The sequence below is a fragment of the Haemaphysalis longicornis genome, unplaced genomic scaffold (assembly GCF_048455015.1).
Source record: "Haemaphysalis longicornis isolate Haplotype H1 unplaced genomic scaffold, Haemaphysalis longicornis Haplotype H1 scaffold_18, whole genome shotgun sequence".
NCBI lineage: Eukaryota > Metazoa > Arthropoda > Arachnida > Ixodida > Ixodidae > Haemaphysalis > Haemaphysalis longicornis.
The window spans coordinates 8,365,494-8,386,247 of NW_027526282.1; the positions used below are offsets into that span (position 1 = coordinate 8,365,494).

General features: G+C 47.3%; 1 protein-coding gene across 1 annotated transcript; it reads right to left on the minus strand.

The window, feature by feature from the left end:
* Positions 1-359: 359 nt before the first annotated feature.
* LOC144166649 (CRISP/Allergen/PR-1-like) lies at positions 360-20,383 on the minus strand. Its single transcript, XM_077696182.1, has 5 exons — positions 20,168-20,383; positions 16,471-16,561; positions 13,504-13,682; positions 4,282-4,375; positions 360-659 (listed from the first exon to the last, which is right to left on the minus strand). The coding sequence occupies exons 1-5, from the start codon at positions 20,381-20,383 to the stop codon at positions 568-570; spliced, it is 672 nt and encodes a 223-aa protein (XP_077552308.1). The 3' UTR covers positions 360-567.
* Positions 20,384-20,754: the final 371 nt, after the last annotated feature.

Here is a 20,754-nt window from a genome sequence, read left to right on the forward strand (position 1 = left end):
TAGGTTCATCGTAAGTTTCTTCAAATATCGGTGCCCCGGTCGTACGTTAACTGGCTGGGAGCTGCTTCCAGGCGTTTGACAGAGACCACTCTGGCACCATCGAAACGCAGGAGCTCAGTGAAGACCTCCCGCATCTCGGCAACCACCTCCATCAGCCGACGGTGGATTTGAAAAAATCAGGTGAAACTTCTTGATTGATTATAAAGAAATGAATAACACTCGACAATGCGGTCGTCACCGGCCAACACAAGACCTTTATTGTACAGCTTAGGTTCAAAACTGTTGCTGGTCTTGACAAGTCGTTGAAAGCTAAGACGTCGAAAACATCAGGTTTTTGACGCCTTACAGATTTTTAATCAGTCATCAAACATCAAAGCCTTTTAACCAATCGCCGCTTTCCAAAACAGTTTGTTTTGAGAAAAAAAATGTGGCAAGCAAAAATGCGTAGTATGTAACTGCATGTAGAGGTAACTTGTAATGAAACGAGCGCCCTAGTGATCGCCCTCGCTCGTTGGTTGCTCCCTCGAGTTCGCATAAAGTACTCCTGCGACCACGGCTAGGCCTAAGCTAGAGACGAGCGCGACGACAGCAATTGCCCACACCAAGGTTTTCGAGCGATCCGTCGGGGTAGTGATCTCGTCGGCCTCTCCTGGCGCCCCCTGCGCAAGAAAAACCTCCATTATTTCAGCTAGAAAACAGGGTTGAACTAACGGCACGTCTTTTGGCGTACACCGCAGCAGCTAAAACTTGTCACGTCCGTCATAGCGGGACTGTTGCTGAAAATCAGTTTACAAATCCGTGAAAGGGGGTGATAGTGCAATGAAGGATTGCGCTGGGGATCGTCGTCGGCGCAGCCTCGCAAAGCGGTGTCTGAATAACTGCGGCCATGCTAAGCCTTTTCACCGACCTCGTTGGGACCAGTTCGCCGCGACAGCGCCGCACGCAGAAACACTAGAAGGCCGCTAGTTGTCGGTGACAATCTTCAGTTATTGTCGTGAGCGAGCATGTTGTGCTTGGAACCCCCTATCTTGCATTCAAGCGCTCGTTTCCGTTATTGTAAAACTGACGTCCTGACGCGGGAACGGCCGGCGCGAGGAGCCGTTCTATGCGGTCCACCCCCAACCGACCCCGCTCAGCGGCAGCGGATGTAGTAGGCGGAGTTTGGCCATCGTCTGCTAGAAAAAGAAAAAAACATGATATGCCGCTGAGCGAAGGCAATGGCGCGCGCATCTCGAACCAACCCAGTTTCTCTACGTGGTCTTACGCCTGGTCGGTGACGTCACAGCTTCCACAGTGCTTTGGGGGCGCGGTGAAAGGGCAAATGCGCCAGGCCTTATTGCGAGCCCTTTTTAATCAACGATAACTCGGCTAATACTGAACGCTCTGAAACTGTTTTTGCGGCAGGGCCTTCTTTGAATAGTATCCCAATGATTGCGTACGTAAAATCGCAACCTTTAGAACCCTGTTTAGGGTCGCTTTCTAGTCACTCAGTTAACTGGGGTAAAATTATAAATTTTGTCCCTTTCGAAGAAAGCGAGCTGTCGCTGACTTGAGGAAAATGACTCATTCACCGCAAAACGAAAGCATGTGCAGAAGACCGGCAGCAAGAACTACGCCCCCATTTCAAACAGAACCGCAACGAATGGGTTTGAAACGCACACAACACACAATATCACCCCTGTTGCAGCATAGGTGCCTATCAAGGTGAATGCGATTTTTGACCCGGCACGTAGACCACCGACTGACATGTGTGCGCTTTGCGCCTCTCATGTGACATTACCGTATTTGTCACTCAGGTTTTGCAAATTCCCTCATGGCAATTATCACAATAACTGAAACTTCCATTGATGTTGTTGTGACACGGTGGCACGAGAAGTTAAACGATCCATGGTAGAAGGTGTGCGATCTATTTGCAAAATGGCCATGGCCGCCCGAGGAAGACTGTGTGCTTGATACTCCTTTGTCGCCATCGCTGGTGGGTCAGTATGGCGAAATGCGGCACCGTGCAATTTTGATCCTCATGACATTAATATACAGACGAATATCGATAGCAACATTACGGGCGAAGCACCTTAAGACCTCGCTTTGTCCGGGGCTTGGCGTCCATGTACAGTGTTGCGCATGCGCGAGAAGCATTGGATTGGATTACATTGAATTGGATTGGATTTGGATTAAATTGAAATGGATTGGATTGACATTGTATGTACTGCACACACGCGTTGTCACTCATTTACATGCGCGAGTGGGCAATGCCACGGGTGATTTAGGGTGAGAAAGATCCCAAGTGCTTCGCCCACCCGTCATGATTCCCATCGTGGAGATACGTGATTTTTTAAAGACGATAGTCTTTCTTGGGCTCCTTAAACCCAGAAATTTTGGTCTGTCTGTATGTCTGTATGTCTGTATGTCTGTCCGTCTGTCTGTCTGTGACTCGATTCAGCCACCCGGCCAAAGCAAAACAATGCCTGCCCATTAGTCTTATATAGTCACAGCTAATCTACCCGTCTATGTCCGGTGTAAGGTTCATACTTGTCAACATTGTTGAAGAAGAACAAGACATTACGCAAATATGAGACAGCAAATCAATACAGAAGTGATATTTGCAGTGTTCCTTTATAAAAAAATCAAACATGCTTGCTTTTGCAAAATTAAATACTTCATCAAATGCAGAAAAAGAATTCACTTCGCCGTCGCCTACTGTCGCCCGCGCCACTATAGCTTCTTGCGCCATTTTAAGAAATCAACCGGCAACAGTTACGCAAGGTTCCACTAGATAGGTTCCACGTTCTGCTTGCAACGCACGTGGAGTAGGGAAACGCGGTTCTATAAACGTTGAAGTAGGGCGCCTCGATTAACGCGCGTCTCCGCCGTACATCAGCGTTCGCATCGAGACACCCGGTTTGGAGCAGTGGAACGCGGGAAATTTAAAATGATTTAAGCAAACCTTTGGCGTCTTTACCTTGGGAGGAGCGCGACGCAAGAGGAACAACATGAGAGGTGAGCGGCAAAGCGAAGGGAGGCATTTACTTCGCAATAGCCGATAAAGACTATCGTCTTTTGACGACATTTGCAACGAAAGGAGCAGATACGCGGCCAATTTTTTTTTTTTTGCGTTCAGCAGATGGATCGTGTCGGGAAGAAGTGTTCGCCGTCGTTCCGCGAACACGAAGGGGTGTAGCGGGGGGGAAGAGAAGCGGAGGATGAATAATGCTGAGGTGGGTGACATATAACAGCAACAGCCAATCAGATGTGCGCCGAGACATATGACGTCACGCCGAGGCGGTGACGTGGGTGGCTGCGCTAGCCCTGACGTGGCAGCCAGCCAGCGGCAGCGGACATGAACATGACCGCTTTCGCGGGGAATGTTGCTGGAGCCTGCTAGGATGCTTGCAATCGCCCCTGGGCCCTTGCAGACGTTTATGCGTATCTTAAAATGCAGTGTGACGTGCATGCTGGGCTGAGTATGATTCACAAAGGATGGAATGGGAACGACGTCAATGCAACGCCGAGACTGTCCAACAACACAAGGCGCGATAGGCAGCCAATGCTGCCGTTAAGCTACCAAACGTGGTCACTAAGACCTGAAGAACTGAAAGCACAGTGAGAACCATGTGCATGGTGCCCTGATGCGTTTGGCAATAAATGCGCGAAAGGCAGAGTTTCGGGATTCGGAAGCTCGACGACAGCGTGCGCGTTGGTCACATCATGTATGCGAGGGATACGTATGAGTTGCAAACCAATTCCTAAGGATCCACCAATGAAGCTTCATGTTAGTGAAACTGCCGTTGGGGTCCTCTCAACCCTATGTGTATTTCAATCTGCGAAAGCACCAGTTATTCAAACGCGATGGTGAAATTCCAGTTGCTTCGACCATAACACACCCCCGACCAAAGTCTCAGAAGCGGGCGACCAACGCTGTACAAAGAGGCGCCATAAATTTAGAGATGTAGGTGGAAATTCGTATTTGCTTGTGGCATAAAAACTAAGGCGAAGGTTATTCTGACTTCGGGCTCTTTAGAGAGTTTAATTATAAATTTAACATAAATTATAGAGCTTAATCTCTCACGTACTAAGATTTCTCATGGCAGGAACAAGTATAGCGAGCATTGAAAGAGAAACACTAGTTCATAATACTTCTTTTAGTCGAATTTCGGCGCACGTTACGTTCTACGACAAATATTGCACTGTCTTCAAAGGCACTCTCTTTCAGACGCGTGAATGAGTATCACAAAAGGGCATCTCACGGCTCAGGGTTTCAGTGAATCAAAGAGACGCACTTACGCACAGGCCTGTTCCCGTATCGCAGGTGGTTCCTGAAGGACAGGCGCTGCAGGTGTCGCCGCTTTTGTACATCGGCTGCTGCAGGATATTCCCGCTGAAAGAGTGCAATCCCAAAGCAGACAGAATGTCAGTATAAAGGGGAGCTAAGGCATCAACCCAACAAACGAACTTACTCGCTCCCCGTATTCTCTAATACACTGCGATATCTTTTGTAAGGGGGCCACATGAGTGTGGCCCCGCTGCGTATCTTTTTATGACCACTTGAGCAGTAACTGCCCTTTTAGCTTCACCGTCAGTGAGGAACAGCACTCGTGTATAAAAATTGCACTAAAATTTCTCACGTGGCCTATATATAAATAGGACATTCCAAACGGAATTCTAAAAATACCGGCGTGGCCGATTTTTTCGTTGGCACACTGAACCGGAAAGAAATTGCGTTCCAGGGACAGATGAATGGAATAACATCAAAACCACCGCACATGTCAAGCAATAACAGTGTACAGGCGCTGTGATGTGATAATTCTTCACAAACCTTTAACCATAAACCTTTACCAAATGCATGGAATAATTACGGAAGGGATGCGCAGAACATTATGTACCATCTAGCGGCACCGACGATTGCACTGCATTTCGTATGAAATTATGATCTTTCAGTTTTACGCATACTCTCACATGGCTTCCTGCCCCTGGCATATCGCGTACTTCGGTGGTTTTGTGGCATGCGCGCCGCTTTTTGGTAAGTGCATCTTTATTTGCACTTACGTTTCGCCTGATGAGCTCGAGGATTTTTCTGGTTATGCAACGCGTACCATTCCCTCCAATGGTGCTTCAACGACATTCACTGTTCGCGAAAACGAAAACTACGCATAAAACGAGGACACAGGCGAAGACCACTAGTGCAGTTTTATTTTCCGTAATGTACCAAGTAGCCTAAGTTTGTATTTTCCTGTTTCATCCAGTTGTCCTCACTGGAGAACTGCAGCCAAAAGCGTACGGTAGCATTACGAAACGTTGAGTCACAAGAAGCTGTGTAATATCAATTCCAAAAAAATTCTCATATGCACTTTGTACAGATAGCCAAGCTGTGGCTGGTGTTTACCGTGTGTTCATTATGGTCCATTAAAGTTGTTCTCATGTAAAAAAAAAAAATCGCCCACGCACTTGGAAGTGATGGTTAGCCAGCGAAGCTTCAACTTTCGGTTGTTTTTACACGTGGGCTACTGCTTACACGGTTTATTAAAGTCGGGTAATTATACGGTTCGGGTTTGTGATATTTTCCTTCGTTCCCGTTTCTGTTCGCGGCGTCGCTGATCATAAGCTGATTGCTCCTCGGGCGTATACGGATGACGTGTGGCCTACCCATTTCGATCGGTGTTTGCCATCGCCACGTTAACGACGCCCCACCCGCACCACCCCACCCCTGCCCGCTGTTGTGGCTTGAGCTTTGCTTCCCACAGTAGGTCGTTGCGCGCGCACTCAACTGCACGAGGTATTATTTTAAGTGCAATGCACTTCTTAAGCGACCCTGAACCTGCGTCCACCGGCGATGTCCGCGCACGTGGAGATGGGCGCGCGCAGCCTGGCCGCTGACATAGCACATACCCACGTGGGGGATTGGCCAGGAATCTCCTCGTCTTCCTTGGCAACGGGGGGAGATGGGCGCGCGCTGCCTGGCCGCTGACATGGCACATACCCACGTGGGGGATTGGCCAAGAATCGGGCGTGAGAAGGGCTAATGCACCCGCTTGAAGGAGTACTGACACGAAATTTCAAAGCTGAGATCCGCTCTGGCAATCAAGTACAACGACAACACAAATAGGTGTCTGTGAATAAATGCATCTTTCTTTCTTTGTAGTTGTGTGTGTGTGTGTGATCTCTCTTTCGCGAACATTACCGAACCGCACAAATTCAACTCGTGCATTCGCACTTTCACATTCTTCCCCTCGGGGAAATGCGGGGAATTTTTTTCGCTTCCTTCGATGCCCCATTCCCACTGACCAGTGTCGATAGATGCGAGAGTAGCTACATAACACATAAATCCAGCCGATCTGTCTCTCCTTAATTGTAACACCTATCCAACATGTTTTTGTTTTTTTTTCACTCATGCGGGTGGGTTTGCACCGGAACCGGAGGAGTTTTCTGCGAACACGGGATGGCCAGGTTTGGCTTTCGTCTAGCTCTGTAAAGCTTTGCTTTTAAAATATAAGGATAGCAACCGCTTTGACAGAACGTTACGTGGTGTTCCAAGCTATCGTTGCGTTCCAAAATGATCAGAGATGTTAGCGGCTTAGAATAATCAGATCTGTAGGTGAGGCAGGGCGGTGAAGGAAAGCGTCGCGCCGTGGCAGGATTGCCTGTCGGCACGAGAGTTCTACGTTCATAGAAGGTGCACTATAGCGGCATAGTCGGTCGACTAGGCGTAGTCGGCATCCAAGTGCATGATTGTAATAATGACCACTCATACGTGTCTTGTGTCTCATCATCACTGAACCTACATCATGGTATACATACACTCATTCCACGGCTGGGTTTACATCAGGATTCAGGATGGCCTGAGCGGTAGGGGGCCTCTGTGGTACTGGGGTGGGATTTCTGGCACATCTAACGTATAGAAGGCAGTGCAGCAAATAAAACCATCGGGCAATAAACACAACGTTCATTATGGTAGTGTGGGCAGAGAGCCATAAATAGCGACCGATTGGCTCAACTTAGTTCAATGGCGTTCATGACGCTAGAAGTCTCTTTTGTTTTTGCTAAAGAACCGTGAGTAGGTGATTTAGCTCGGTTTTGTATAAAAAAAATTGCACCAAAGGCATCTTTTTCCGCAGTGTAAAACTTCACCGTCGCAAACTACAACCCCCCCCCCCCCCGCAAGCCACACACACACAAAAAAAGCAATACAAACACGACTTGCCAAATACTACCAAATTATAATATAAATGCATAATTAGTGTCAGTTCAAGTATCGAATCTCCGTAAACGCCAGATTTGATCTCTGCAGATGTGCGCCGCGGCCGCTAGAACACGTAGGATGAAAGGTTCCCAGCGGAATATTGCCTTTATATTGCATTTAGCAAAATTGCATACAAGAAAGCGAGGCTCAACTATGTTGCGCATTATTATTAACAGGTTGGATTTAAAAAATATAGCCTTTTTACTAGGCATCGTTACTGAGCATCTATATAGCCGTATATAGCCCTTTAACTGAACATCTTTTACTGAGCATCTAACCGCACATAATAACCGTATATAATAGACGAACGACGGTATCAGGGAGCTGAGTCCCATTGACTGCGAACGCACTTGGTCGGGAGAAAAAAAAGCAAGCGCATCTGTGTCCTTCGCAGCATACTAAGTGAAAGAAGCTTTGGTTGGTTTAAGCCTCTGCTAGGGTAGTTGTAAGTGGGATTCTTCTGAATGGCTAAGCCGCAAGCTTTTACATTTTTATCGACTCACTGCACGTGCTTTAGAGCTTACAAGTGGCATCACTAGTTACTGGAGCCCGGTAATAAACGTGACTACCTTGTAGTAGTCCCCAGAGTGTAGTTTTTTTCCGTTTCAAGTCCGAAAGAACAAGTACCAAAAGTAATTCGGGGGGACTAACTTTTCTGATTAACTAAATAATTCTCACAACGCCTGCCCATTCATACGCCTTCATAAGATAAATCGGCAAAGGTGTAGTAATCAAAGCAAGAAAAAATAAACCCGAAGTTTGCTGTCCAGCATTAAACTCCTTCTCTGTTTGAGAAGAGCGGACCTGTGTTCCAAATTGTGCACTGATATTCAGTTCTTCGGATAAAAAGCTCGCGGCTTTGATGACTTGGTGTGTCTTTAAGCGAAACCAAACCCATCTTGCCCTATTGCCTTATTATTTCGTTTACAAGAAAAATACTGCAGCCCAGGCGTTACTTTATATAGGTGTTACCTGTTTCATCCCAAGCATTTTTGAGTTACAGGAATCCGCTTCTGCAATGGAGTTACTCTAGTGCGCAGCGCTAACGGGTAGCGCGTTGTAAGCGTCATGGAATGATTAGTGTGAGTCGTTTTTTCCGGAATGGGCTGCTCGCCATATGCGTTATTGTGAGCTCACCTTGGTGCGTAATTGCATGCGAAGAGTTTGTAAAAAGGGTACTGCGGGGTCTTCGTGCGATGTTTGTAGTGAGTGTAGCCACATCCCAAGTACCGGGTTTCAGCCCAAACAACCTGGTCGCGGCAACAACAAGCACGAAAGATAGATACAGACAAGTTGAGGTCCATGTGCAGAGGTAAGAATATTGTTAAATGCAGAATAATCTTACTGAAACCTATAACGGATGGAAATACAGTAATACCTTGTTAACTCGAACTCGCATATCTAGAAAAATCGACTAAGTGGAAATTTTCCGTGGCAACGAACCATTTCCTATACGTCCCATGTATTTGTTGCCCTTCTTTCGAAATATTTTTGGGCCAAATAGCGGATATCCCAAAATCTTGACTGAGAGTGGAACGAAAATTTCGTCCCGCGCACCGTTTCACAAGGATCGCGCGATGCTGCTGCGCCTAAAGCCCGTTCTACATCTTGCGAATTCGCAGATGCGGCGCCGCTCGTGCGGCAAAACGACCTTTTTTCGTTGCTGCGGCAAGGTGCCAAATGTTTGGAACGATCGAGCATCCCCGGCGAACGCCGCTGGTGCGGCGTGGATGCGGTAGAGGGGCCGCAACTTGTGGCCAATAGGAACACAGCTAGGTAAACGTCACGGCCACGTCACGGCATCACAATTTTTACGCTTAGCAACCAGACGGCGTTGCTCGCATACACGCGGCGTAAGCGCGGGGGCACCAACACAAACGTACGCGTGTTCACAACGCGATGTCGCGCGCCATTTTCAACGAATGCTTAATCGGTGACCGCGCATGTCGCGGACATCAGAGCAGTTCGGAAGAAGTACATAACAACCGAAGAAGTCCCGTCCGAGGTACACCAAAATGTGGTAGGCACGCACAACAAGCGAACCCAGAGTTCCTTGCTGCGTTTGTCTTCTCTGCTATGTGTGCGTATGTTGAAAAATAATTGGCGATTGCTGTATGAAACCTCCAATAAACTCATATTTACTGCAAAACATTCTGAAACAACTTCCCAAGAAAGTACAATAAAACCTATTTTTTAACATCACAACAAGCTTTGCTCGTGCCAGACCTAATTCGGTCTGCAAACTATGTGTTTCTGAAGTGCGAAAATCGCGACGTTCAAAGGCCATGTACACAACATTTCCAGGCATTGCTAACTTCGCAAGTGCGAATGTTCGTCCCACGGAATTCGCAGGCAAAAAATGCACCATGTAGAACGGGCTTAAGTCCTTCGATTTTTTCTCGTTTAACCGCGCCTACCACTAAGCCGTTTTTCCCGAACGTGAAGTTGGAGCCTAGGGGCATATCAACTCCGTCAAGCAACCCTGCCGGTGAACAACTCTTGTATATTTTTTCTTTCTCTTTCAAATCTTGATGAAAAGCAAGATTGGAAGCTGCTGCTGAAGACCTGGTAAGTAGTAACGCCTTTATTGCAAACAGTTCGATATTTCATGGCAATTCGCGCAACTCTGCTAATCTCGAAAATCCACTTAACTTGAAATATTTCTCGGTTTTACTACTTCGAGATAATAAGGTATTACTGTACAGATATACCCGTACACTCTCAACTGCTTTCCCGAATGGAGAGTATAGCTGATTGACCGAATAGTACATCTACGCCTAGCCGAAACCACCCGACCTCGAGACTTGAAATATTGCGAGCACATTGCTATTATATATGGCGCAGGTGCTCACTAGCGCGGGAATTTTGGAAATGGTGTGCGTAAATGATATTATTGGAGGATATTGTGCTTTCGCCAACTCAAGATCTCCTCGCTGACCCGTCGAAATATTGAAGTGGTTTTTGCTGATGTATGTAACCGATGTCTAAAGGATGTTATAAAGATTTTGTCCCTAATCAATTCCGAATGGGGTGAACGAGGAGTTTCGTTACATTAGTTGCTTTACGGATTCCTCAATATGCGTTTAGCCCATTTATAAATCTAACGAGAGGCTATACCGTGCAATGTCATGCTGTAGAAATGTAAAAATAGGTAGAACACATATTCAATATACTGTAAGAACGCGTAACTAGGCCACAATGCAAGATTCGTACTGTGAGGTACTGTTGAGACAAACCCTGAAATGGATTTGTAGACGTGGAAAAGCGCCACAAATATGAGCAAAAAGCAGTTTGATATCTGAACGGTCCTGAGAGGTAACGAAGAATTTCTGAAGGAAACAACACTTCAGCCTGTGAGTACACCCTACCCCCCCCCCCCTACCCCCCCCGCTCCCCTTTCCCCGACCCCTCAACGCCTAAATCGGGTCAGGCGTCCATAGGTAAAATTACACAAAGTAAGCTCTGCCGCCGAGCCAATCTTCTCGCGAATGCTCTAAGCTCTGAACGTGATTGCAAAAATACAATATGATTTTCCCAGTTTTGTTAGGACGAAACCCTGACAAAGATTTCTGGCCATACGGGTGACATTGGTGAGAAAGAAGCAATAGAACATATCAACGGGCTGAACAACGTATTAAGGAATCCGTAAAATACGTAATTTACCCTAGATCTAGACCAGCCACATAAGAGGATCTATAGGGACAAACCATGTAAATCATCTTTTAGACATTACAATGGGTTACCTAAATCAGTAAAAAACCAGTTTGATGTCTGATCGGACCTCCGAAATAGTAAGGCGTTTCTGAAAAAAAGGCTAACGATTACGATACTCGCTAATGGGAAATTAGTGAGCAGCGGAAATGGCAGTTTTTTTGGCACGGCGCATTCCTGCTGCGTATCAGGAAGTGATCGCCGCATCAGCGACCGCACAGAGGGGACCATGTGTCGCGCAATCCTTTGCATACCGCCCTCCCCCTTGCACTTTGCCACACTTTCCTCCTCCGTTTTTCTGCTCGTTGTATCTCGTGTGGCTTTAGTGTCCCCTTCGTTCACTCGGTTACTGCAAGGGACGACGGCGCCGCGGAACCTCTGAGGTGGGCGGTTAAGTGCGGTGCACTAAAAACCTTTAGCCGGCCTTACTCCTTTGGGTGTACTATTAAACAGCCGACGCATTCAGCTCTTAAGCTATAAAAAAGTTATAATGTCAAAATTTCAAGTCTCAAGGGTTGACGTTTGACTGTATGTTGAAATCAGCTGTTAGGCCTTCCCATTTCGTTCAACGTGCGATTGCACGCTCGCCAATTTGAACGCTTCTTAGGGTGAAATCTTTACATTTCTTTGTGCCTTTGATGTGCAACTTTTGGCAGCAAGACTAGTTTCATGTATCAATGCGCCAAACAGGTATCCAGAAAGCCGTAAAAAAACAATTTACTCCCAAATCTTGTTAGCCCGATATAAACTTGTCAAGGCAAAACCTGAATCAGTATTGCACAAAGTTTTACGAGCTGTATATATCCGCAAAAATCGTTTACACGTCTAAGCAGGCCAGGGCGACACTCATAAATGTGCGAAAGCGCAATTGTCCTCCTTAACTCCTTTAGGGATGTAATGCCCAAACATCCACCAGCACACTCGCAGCATTCCGGATGCCATTAGGACTGAAAAAATTAAAGCCGTTCCACTCAATGTGAAAGCTGTCGGAAGTGCAGAGCAGTGATTCGCCATAAAGAGATGTACCGCCGTTATGCGCCTACTGCTACCACCACATGCAATTCAAATTTCGCGCCTTCACAGTGCTCGCGCGCCCCCTGCCTGAAACTGCGCCAGCGGGAGTTCTGTTCTCTTTGTGCTTTTCTCCGCGCACGTGCCGACGTTGCACTGCCACATTTGGCGTTTACTATCGCAAAAAACAACCCTACGGGCATCCTTAACTAAGGAACGCAGGTGCTGCCGGTTAATTGTACCTATAGTTTTCTTTGCGCTAAACAACGGGAAGATGTATGACAAGCGACAGCGTTTCACGAGTTTCGAACGCTTGTGACTATATAAGCCGCTTGGCTATCGAAGCCTCTGGGGTACGCCGCGAACAACAGCGTTACCCCGGGACGCCGCCGTAGTGCTCTATATACTTAGGTCGAGTGAGCGAGCTAGGACGACAAGGCGAGCGCCTAAAGTGCTCTGCACTTAAAACAGTTGGTTGAGGAGCGTTCCAATGCACGAGGTGTTCTGCGTTCATTGGATAGCTTGCACGGATGTTACTGTAGTTCCCATTTCGGTGCACGCGTGTATGATTGAAGGCTCTCAACTTGCCTGCTATTATTCTATCGAATAGACGGTGGTTGCGTTACCCCGGGACGCCGCCGTAGTGCTCTATATACTTAGGTCGAGTTGGTTGAGGAGCGTTCCAATGCACGAGGTGTTCTGCGTTCATTGGATAGCTTGCACGGATGTTACTGTAGTTCCCATTTCGGTGCACGCGTGTATGATTGAAGGCTCTCAACTTGCCTGCTATTATTCTATCGAATAGACGGTGGTTGCGTTACCCCGGGACGCCGCCGTAGTGCTCTATATACTTAGGTCGAGTGAGCGAGCTAGGACGACAAGGCGAGCGCCTAAAGTGCTCTGCACTTAAAACAGTTGGTTGAGGAGCGTTCCAATGCACGAGGTGTTCTGCGTTCATTGGATAGCTTGCACGGATGTTACTGTAGTTCCCATTTCGGTGCACGCGTGTATGATTGAAGGCTCTCAACTTGCCTGCTATTATTCTATCGAATAGACGGTGGTTGCGGCGTCTTGTGCAAGCATTGTATACGCAGAAGAACAAAAACACAAGGCAAGAACCCGGTTGCTAGCAATCCAGAGCCACGTGTAAAAGAGAGAGTTGGAGTTGTGGAGGTGAGCACGGTGTTCGGCAGTATATCAAGCAGGCACTCCGCTAACCTGGCACAACAGCGCAACAGCCAGAATTACTCGCGGTGCTGATCTCGAAGGAGTACTTAGCGGCATTCAATCGTAAAGTAATCATTTCGTATTCGCAATTCATAAGTGGTCAGGTGTGCTAGGATGTTTGAACGCCCTTCTCCAGAAGTAAAATTAAGAAACCGCAATGGTGGTCAAGGTAGCGCAAGCCGGTGTCTCGTTATAGTTAACAAGGGTATACCAATACGGCCTCGCTCGTACATGTCCCCTTTGTTGTGCAGCAACGTTTTAAAGTGTCGTGTTGATTGCTTATATGTTCCGCAGTTCGGCAACATGGGTGTGTGGCATACCTGGGTGAAATGAGTGACCACTGCCGATCCACTGGGCGGATTGAAAGGATCCATGGCGTCTGGCGGGAAATCCTTGTACTCTTCGAACCAGTTGAAGATATGACCAGTGGCGTCTGGCCCTCGCATGTCTGTCGAATCAGAATTATACGCGAAGTTCTGGCCCACCTTAGCGAATTTCGCTGTTGGAAGAAATACATTTCTTGCTTACCGTACGGCGCCCATACCGACCAAGTCTAGTAACGCATACTGCACACGAAATCATTACAGATTCAAGGTGCTTTGATAAAATGCTCATCTGACCGAGTCGGTTCTTGTAAACAACGAGGAAAAAACGAGATAAACAGGGTTGGGAGGATAAAACAAAGAGTGGGGATCTTTTCTCTCTGCCCCGTGCTCATTTTATCGCAGTGGTCGTTGTTGGGAGCACCAAGACGTCTCAGGTAGCTGCAAACAAGCGATAAGATTAAAAACGTTGAACTCTGGGCCATCAATATTCAAGAAAATTTGAGGCCGAGGTGGGTTATCGGAGATGTAATTCGCTCCGTATAAACAACATTTTTGTGAGTGATCGTTGCTACAATGTTCCTGAATGGTTTAAAAGCTCGCAAAAATGTACAGTAATTACCAAAATTGCTTACCGATTTGTAAGCACTCCTACGCCATTTCACTCCGTCTTGAGTTTTCTTTCCTTTGACTGATAATCTACACTTACACTGGTATATAGATTAAATGCGTTAAATTTGACAACAGTGCATTTTTGTGCAGATTGAGAGAGTTGCACGGTTGGGAATTTTAACCATTTTGTCGGAGCGTAAAGTCGGTGAATCAAATCACAAACCCACAAGTAAATGTCACAGCCACTCAGGGATACGGCGCGATGGTGCCCGTGTATATACACGGCAGCAGTAATGCGCGCGGGGCAATAACCAATACGTTTCACTGCACCAAAAAAGCATAACAGGCCAGCACGCAGAGACCTCATGTTTTCTTCTTTCACCGCTCTCTCGAACCACTACCGAATATAGATGGGATCAAACATGGTGAGGGCCAACAACATAAAAAAGCGACTGCGCAAGAAAATTGCTGGTTCTTTACCGCGGGGTTGCTAGGCGTACCATGTCCTGAAGTGGCGTCTGTAGTCCCGTCGGACTTAGCCATTCAATCAAGCTCACATCGCGAGAGAAACCGCGCCAGCAAGAAAGGGTGGTCGTCTAAGGCGTCAAGCAGGCTAGCCACAGCGAGGGCTTTATTCCCCAACAGAGAGCGTGCCAGCTGCACAAGGCGAACAAAGGACTGATGTATGAAGAGGTGGTTAATGTATATATAGCCGGGTTCCGACCCACCTAGCCTTATATCTTCGTGTTTTTGCAGCGCTGGGAGCAAAAATGCATCGGTAACTAATATCGTCTTGTAGTGCTTCTAGACAAAAGAGGGGCAAAGTACTTGTACCGATGTCTGTTCTCCCTGACTACGCGTTCGTCAAGTTATACAACAGCGGAAATAACGCGAAGCGCAACGTGCATTGACTAAGGTCGAAGTAGGGGCCTCACGGCCCAATAGAAAGCCATTAAGCGGCGCTCCCTCCTGCCAATTATTACCACGTCCATTCACCTCGGCGAAACGACTTTCAAGTTTTGTGCTCTTGGATGGACTCATGAGATACAGTAGGCGAAGCGAAATGGCAGCCTGTGCAGCGTATGTGTGTGCCAGAACAGCGCAAGGTCAACGATCACAAAGCAAGCAAGCAAGGGCCTTATGCAACAAAGTCGGAAGTCCATTGCTTGCCCGGAAAGACCGTCTCTTCATCGTACTCAACAACCCCTTCCCAAAGCTCCTTTAGAAGCTATGTACTAGAACATAGAAGACGTGTGCGTTACTGGCCACAGATACGTAACTGAGCACATTTTCTACGGCCCTATGCGTGACTACGTCAAGATATTTACACCTAAAGGACCACGAAGAGAAAACGCAATTTCATAATTCCAACCATTGGGCCTTTCATACATCCCTATATTTGTGTTCTACAGGGACGACTACACTGTCGTTAAACTGCGATTAGAAGGGCCAGCCAGCCAGCCGGCCAGGCTAGGCCAGGCGATCGAGGCAGAACAGCCAAGCCCGTCCCAGCCGAGCCTGCCGGCCATCTGGGCAGTGAAACTGTGTTTATAGATATATCTGAACCGCAATGACCTGTTTTTACAATACGGCTGTGAGTGTCCCAGCTAACCAATTCGAATGGTTATTCGCTTCTTGCTGTTTTTAGCATAATTGTTTTGTAATTTCCCATACACAGTATGAGCTCAAAGAAATCAGTTTTCATTTGTTTTAGATACTGTTCGGTATGCTTCAATATACATAATATGCAGAAAACGCGCGATTGCGTGCGCTAAAACGGTGTTACAGACAGATCATAGATGCTTCGTTTCTAATAGGCATCGTGAGAAATTGCCTGCCATTAAAAGTAAGCTTATGTATGCGGCAGACATAACCGCCTAGAAGCATCAGCGGTCCTGTCACTCTGAATTAAAGTGTAAATGTAGTAGCGCTAGTGCCTACAAGCTATACTGTAAGTTAGAAAAACCATTATCGAAAATCCTTAACTTGCTGCCTAGTAGCATCCGAGCCGCTCAAGCATGTAAACAGCTAAATCGTCCGCAGCACCCATATTGTATGATATTGCCGTGAATGAGTGTGCAATATCAATAAAATTGAAATACAGCAATGTACAACATTTACAACGCACAGAAGAATCATTTCGCTGTTTTTCAGTTTACCTCTTCATTTTATGTTGGGCAAGAAAATCGATAAATCCAGCCAAGGTATTCTGCGGCGGCATGTAACGAAAACCCAGCTATAACGAAAACCCAGTAGGAGAAAACTATGGTTTCCTGGTGAGTGGTACAATGACTCTTCTTACACCGAAGTGCGGACTGTGGTGAAGCAGAGGATGCCGTTAGCTATCCTTACTTGTAAAGCGCTCTCCCTGGAGGTCGTGTTTAGAGTCGTCGCACTGGTTGGTGAATGCTTGCGCGACGTCGGCCAGCTCGTCGTCCCATATCTGAAATGTAGTGCATGGAGTTCACGTCGAAGTTTTCACAGTGAAATACACAAGGTAAATAACAGTAATGGTTCGGGCTCTGGCCTAGTCGTCATTAAAACTCAAAGCCAAAGCCATTTTTTACACAAACCAAGTAGATATCCTAAGTACACAGCCAGAAAGCCATCTTGGGCTTGACGAGGCTTGTGCGAACGCATAGTTGAAAACAGCAGAAATATGTGTGTATATACATGCAAAAACATTAGGCAATCCTAAAAACCACACAGAATACGTGCTTTTTCTACAAAAGCAATGTTTTAGTACACTTAGCCATCATTATACATTCAACTAAATTACCATAATTACGTCCGAATCCCAATAACCAGACACAACTAGAACAGTCACAATAAAGACGTGTTTTTACCACGACGTGGTTTTTACCACGACCATGGTTTTTACCACGACACAAAAAGGGGCTCTGGCACACTTAGCCATATTCATACATTGAACCAAGCAAGCGTAATTACAGCCAAACGAGAAACCAGTCACTCAACAACTAGCGTAGCATTACAATCCAAACAGAGTTCGCACAATTAGTCGACTACGAACTGCATAATACGGAGGTGCTGCGACACCAAGAACCAAGCAGCGGTGAATAAACAGGTTCATTTGATATGTGGTCTCAGTCTCTGCTCACTACCGGGTAGCTGAAAGTCCGTAGTTCGCTGCAGCTTCTACGCTTTTTATGCGTCACTGATGGCGTTTGATGTGCCAAAACGCACTACAGGAAAGCCAACTCTACACAATGGGCTTACAAAATGATGATTATGATAAGAGAAAGGACATCAAGCGCCGAATCTAACCCGGGTCTATCGCGTTATGAAGCTGGCGTCTATCCGATTGCACCATTCCGACACGGTCGACGCAGTTTGTACCTCTATGAATTTTACTCAGGTTACATGGGAGGAAGCTTCGCGTTTTAACCATCTTTCTCATAAGGAAGGGGCTTTGAGTTACTACGCTGTTCAGGGTAGAACTGATAACTGGAAGTCCAGAGTTGGGTTTTGTTGAGAGAACAACGCGAATCCGATTTGAGACCGAAAGTTCCGCCGTCTTCCGTAAAGAACGATCGTGGGGGCCATATATGAAAAACTGCCATTTTGACCGCTAATTTTTCCGATATGACAATAATGAACTGTGAGCTTTTGCAATCGCAGGTATTCTCCTGGCACGTTTAATACTTAGCTTGTGTTGGGAGTATCACTCGGATGTGCGACGGCACTTGTGGAAGGGCTGTAAGGTCGCACTTGTCCTACTTAGTTGAAAGTTACTCGTACTTGACAAAGGCACTCACGATTCTTTGGGATAGTCGAAATGTGAAGCATGAAGACATTCTATGCAAGGTTCCTTGCTTCAACGTTGTGACTAGAGGCGCAGTGACCGCCCCACTTTCCAGTTAAGCGGCTTCGCCTATACGCAGTAGCAAACATCGTTCATTTTTGTCCCAGTTATTATAAAAAAAACAGGTGGTCTCAGAGGAAAAACTAAAAAACAAAGAAGCATATTGCTCCAGAAAACTGCGGAAGAGACGATTCTAACGGTTTGCCACGAAAGAAGCCGATAGAACTCCTTGAGAGAAACAATTGGCTGGCATTGCAGGACCGATGAAGCCTAAATTCTGGAACGCAGTTCAAAGCAGCCAGGGGATAATTTTGCTACACTTTGCGTACAACGAAGCGCCGAGAGTAAGGTGCTCAACTGTGATGAAGGGTGACCTTACAGATACGTAAATATCGGAAAGAAAGGTGTTAGATGCCTATGTGCTTGCTTGTGCACCAAGCCTCGATATAAATCAGTTTGAGCACTTGCTCGGAGGACGCGTGTACCTCCCCCTTTGTCTGAAGACGACGAACCGGCCTCATACAGCCAATCAGACACCCGTAGAACTCTCCTTTATTGCAGGACGTGCAACAGACATTGCCAGTTCTTATATGGCAGTGACGCAAGTGCAGCGCGTCCCAGTTTTTGTCGCGTCAATTGTCACGTAAATGACACAACGCGCGGGGAACTCGCAGCGGAGTCAACGCTTCAGCAAGCTTGGACGCGCTATCTGGCCGCTGCGCTAGCGCGCTGCGGTGCGGCCGTGTCGCGGCCATGTAAACACTTCTCATTCTTTACTCCATATGAGAGCTGAAATAACCGGCAGCCAGGCAGACTGAGTCATACCTCCACGTCAGTGGCTAAGCTAATCGGTGGCGACGGCTGACGCATACCGTCATGCACTTCAGGGTCTACAAGCCTAATTCCCTTGTCCCAAAAGGTACCATGCGCGCTGCCGTTAGCTTCCCCAGTAAGGAAATGTTACCGAGCAGTCTAGCTTACGCGGGCGAAGACGCAAACGTTCCGGGAGTGTTTTAAGTGCGAATGCACTTTATAAGCGACCCCAAACAATCCACCGCCGGCGGCGGCGGCGGCGGCGGCGTCGGCGGCGTCCGCAGTGCTCTTCAAAGAAGAAACAGCATCCGGCGCCAGGTTTCGATCCGAGAACTTTGCGGCCGCAGCGCGACGCTCTACCGACCAAGCTACGGACGCGACGGTGATATCAGTGTTAGACGCGCCTTATATCTTTAACGCATTCAAACTACGTCGTCAGCGGCGTGCGTTGGCGACTCAGCGGCGTTATAGCGGCTTGATAACTGCGTGGTGTACACGTGATACTACAAACCCGATGGAAGAGATGGAAGAGAAGGCGGCGAGGCGGTGGGCTGCGGGGGCCGAGCGCAAGCGCCGCAAGCGGGCCGACAACCGTGCATTCGCACTTTCACATTCTCCCCTTCGGGGAAATGCGGGGGAATTTTTTTTTCGTCCAGCTCTCGGCACGAAACCAGAAAAAAATGAAATACAGAGGCTAGCGCTGTTTCCGACCTGTGCACCAACGAAGGTAAAGAACGGCAGCGTGAATGCGCACCAAACGCAGTAGTGGTGAAATCAAAGGGCTCACACGCCGTACGATGGCCATTCCGCACCACAGTTTGACACCAAGACTCGTTATTTATTTAATCTGCGCATACTCGGCCTGTCGCAAGGATGCGCAGGATGTGGCAGAAGCCCGCATCCCGTTGTTAGTAATTCAATGTATCTCCTTAGCACACAGTGTAATTCAGGTACAAGGTGTACGCAAATCTATTTGGCAAGGACAATAAACATTAGATATTTACCAAATGTTATTACATAATCGCAATCAACGAACGTTTTCTCAGCTACAAAAGTTTACTACCGCACGTCAAAGTGAAAAAAAAAAACATGGTGTCATTTCTTTAAAGACTAACATATCGCCACTACAATGGCAGACTGCGGCACCAAATCAAGTTTTGAAAATTCCTTTTAAGAACCGTTTCAAGAAAAACCGCCTCCGGCATCAGTTCTCTCAGGTAAGCAATAGCCTGCTACCGAGCCAGGACCCAAGCATGCAATGCAGCGGTTTAGAATAACAAAAGCATAGAAATTAGCGCATGATTTTTCAGCCAGCAAGACGTCGAAACTTCTCTAAGCGGTAACGCAGCTTTGGTGGAGCGAAAGTAACTCGGGACATGTAGGAGAAATGGGAGGGTGATCATGCCTGCTCACCAAGTGGTACATGTTCGTGGCCTTGGGGAAACCCTTGATCTTCCCCTGGGCAACCTCAGATCGGTAGTTATTGTGGGCTTTGAGTGTCTGGCTTTTCTCGTCCGCTGTCAGCTCGCCCACGATGATTTCGCAGTTGGGGTCGGGCTTCTTGCAGGCCGTGTGCGTGATGTTCCCCGGCAAATTCTGGTACTCGGGTCGGCAGACAGCCTCCACCATCGCGAGAAGACCCCAAGGTGCAGCAGCCAGGAACGTCAGAAAGAGACCCGAGGTCGTCTCAGCATGTCCCATATTCGGCGTCCTTCTTCTTCTTCTTCTTCCGCTCCCCACGACATGATCACATTCATGATCCAGTTACCCTGTTATGCATGTACCACACGGCTGTTTCAAAGGCCTTCCGAAGGCCTTCGAACCAATTGGCTATCGAGTTCCGCAATGCAAATACATAAAGTTCACTTCCAGGTACGCGTTCAGCTGTCCATTGAAAGTTACCGTGTCGTACAGGCATTACAAAAGTAATTACACAGGCGATTGACAATGGTTAGAGCATCTGTTTCGCTCAGCTTCGGGCTGATACGTCTATATTTTTT

Excerpts from the sequence above, each read along its gene's own strand:
- LOC144166649 (XM_077696182.1), bottom strand. The coding sequence starts at position 20,383 with ATGGTGGAGGCTGTCTGCCGACCCGAGTACCAGAATTTGCCGGGGAAC. Across the intron at positions 16,562-20,167 it reads CCACGAACATGTACCACTTG|ATATGGGACGACGAGCTGGC; the intron begins GTGAGCAGGCAT and ends ACTACATTTCAG. Across the intron at positions 4,376-13,503 it reads TGGTCACTCATTTCACCCAG|CGGGAATATCCTGCAGCAGC; the intron begins GTATGCCACACA and ends GCACTCTTTCAG.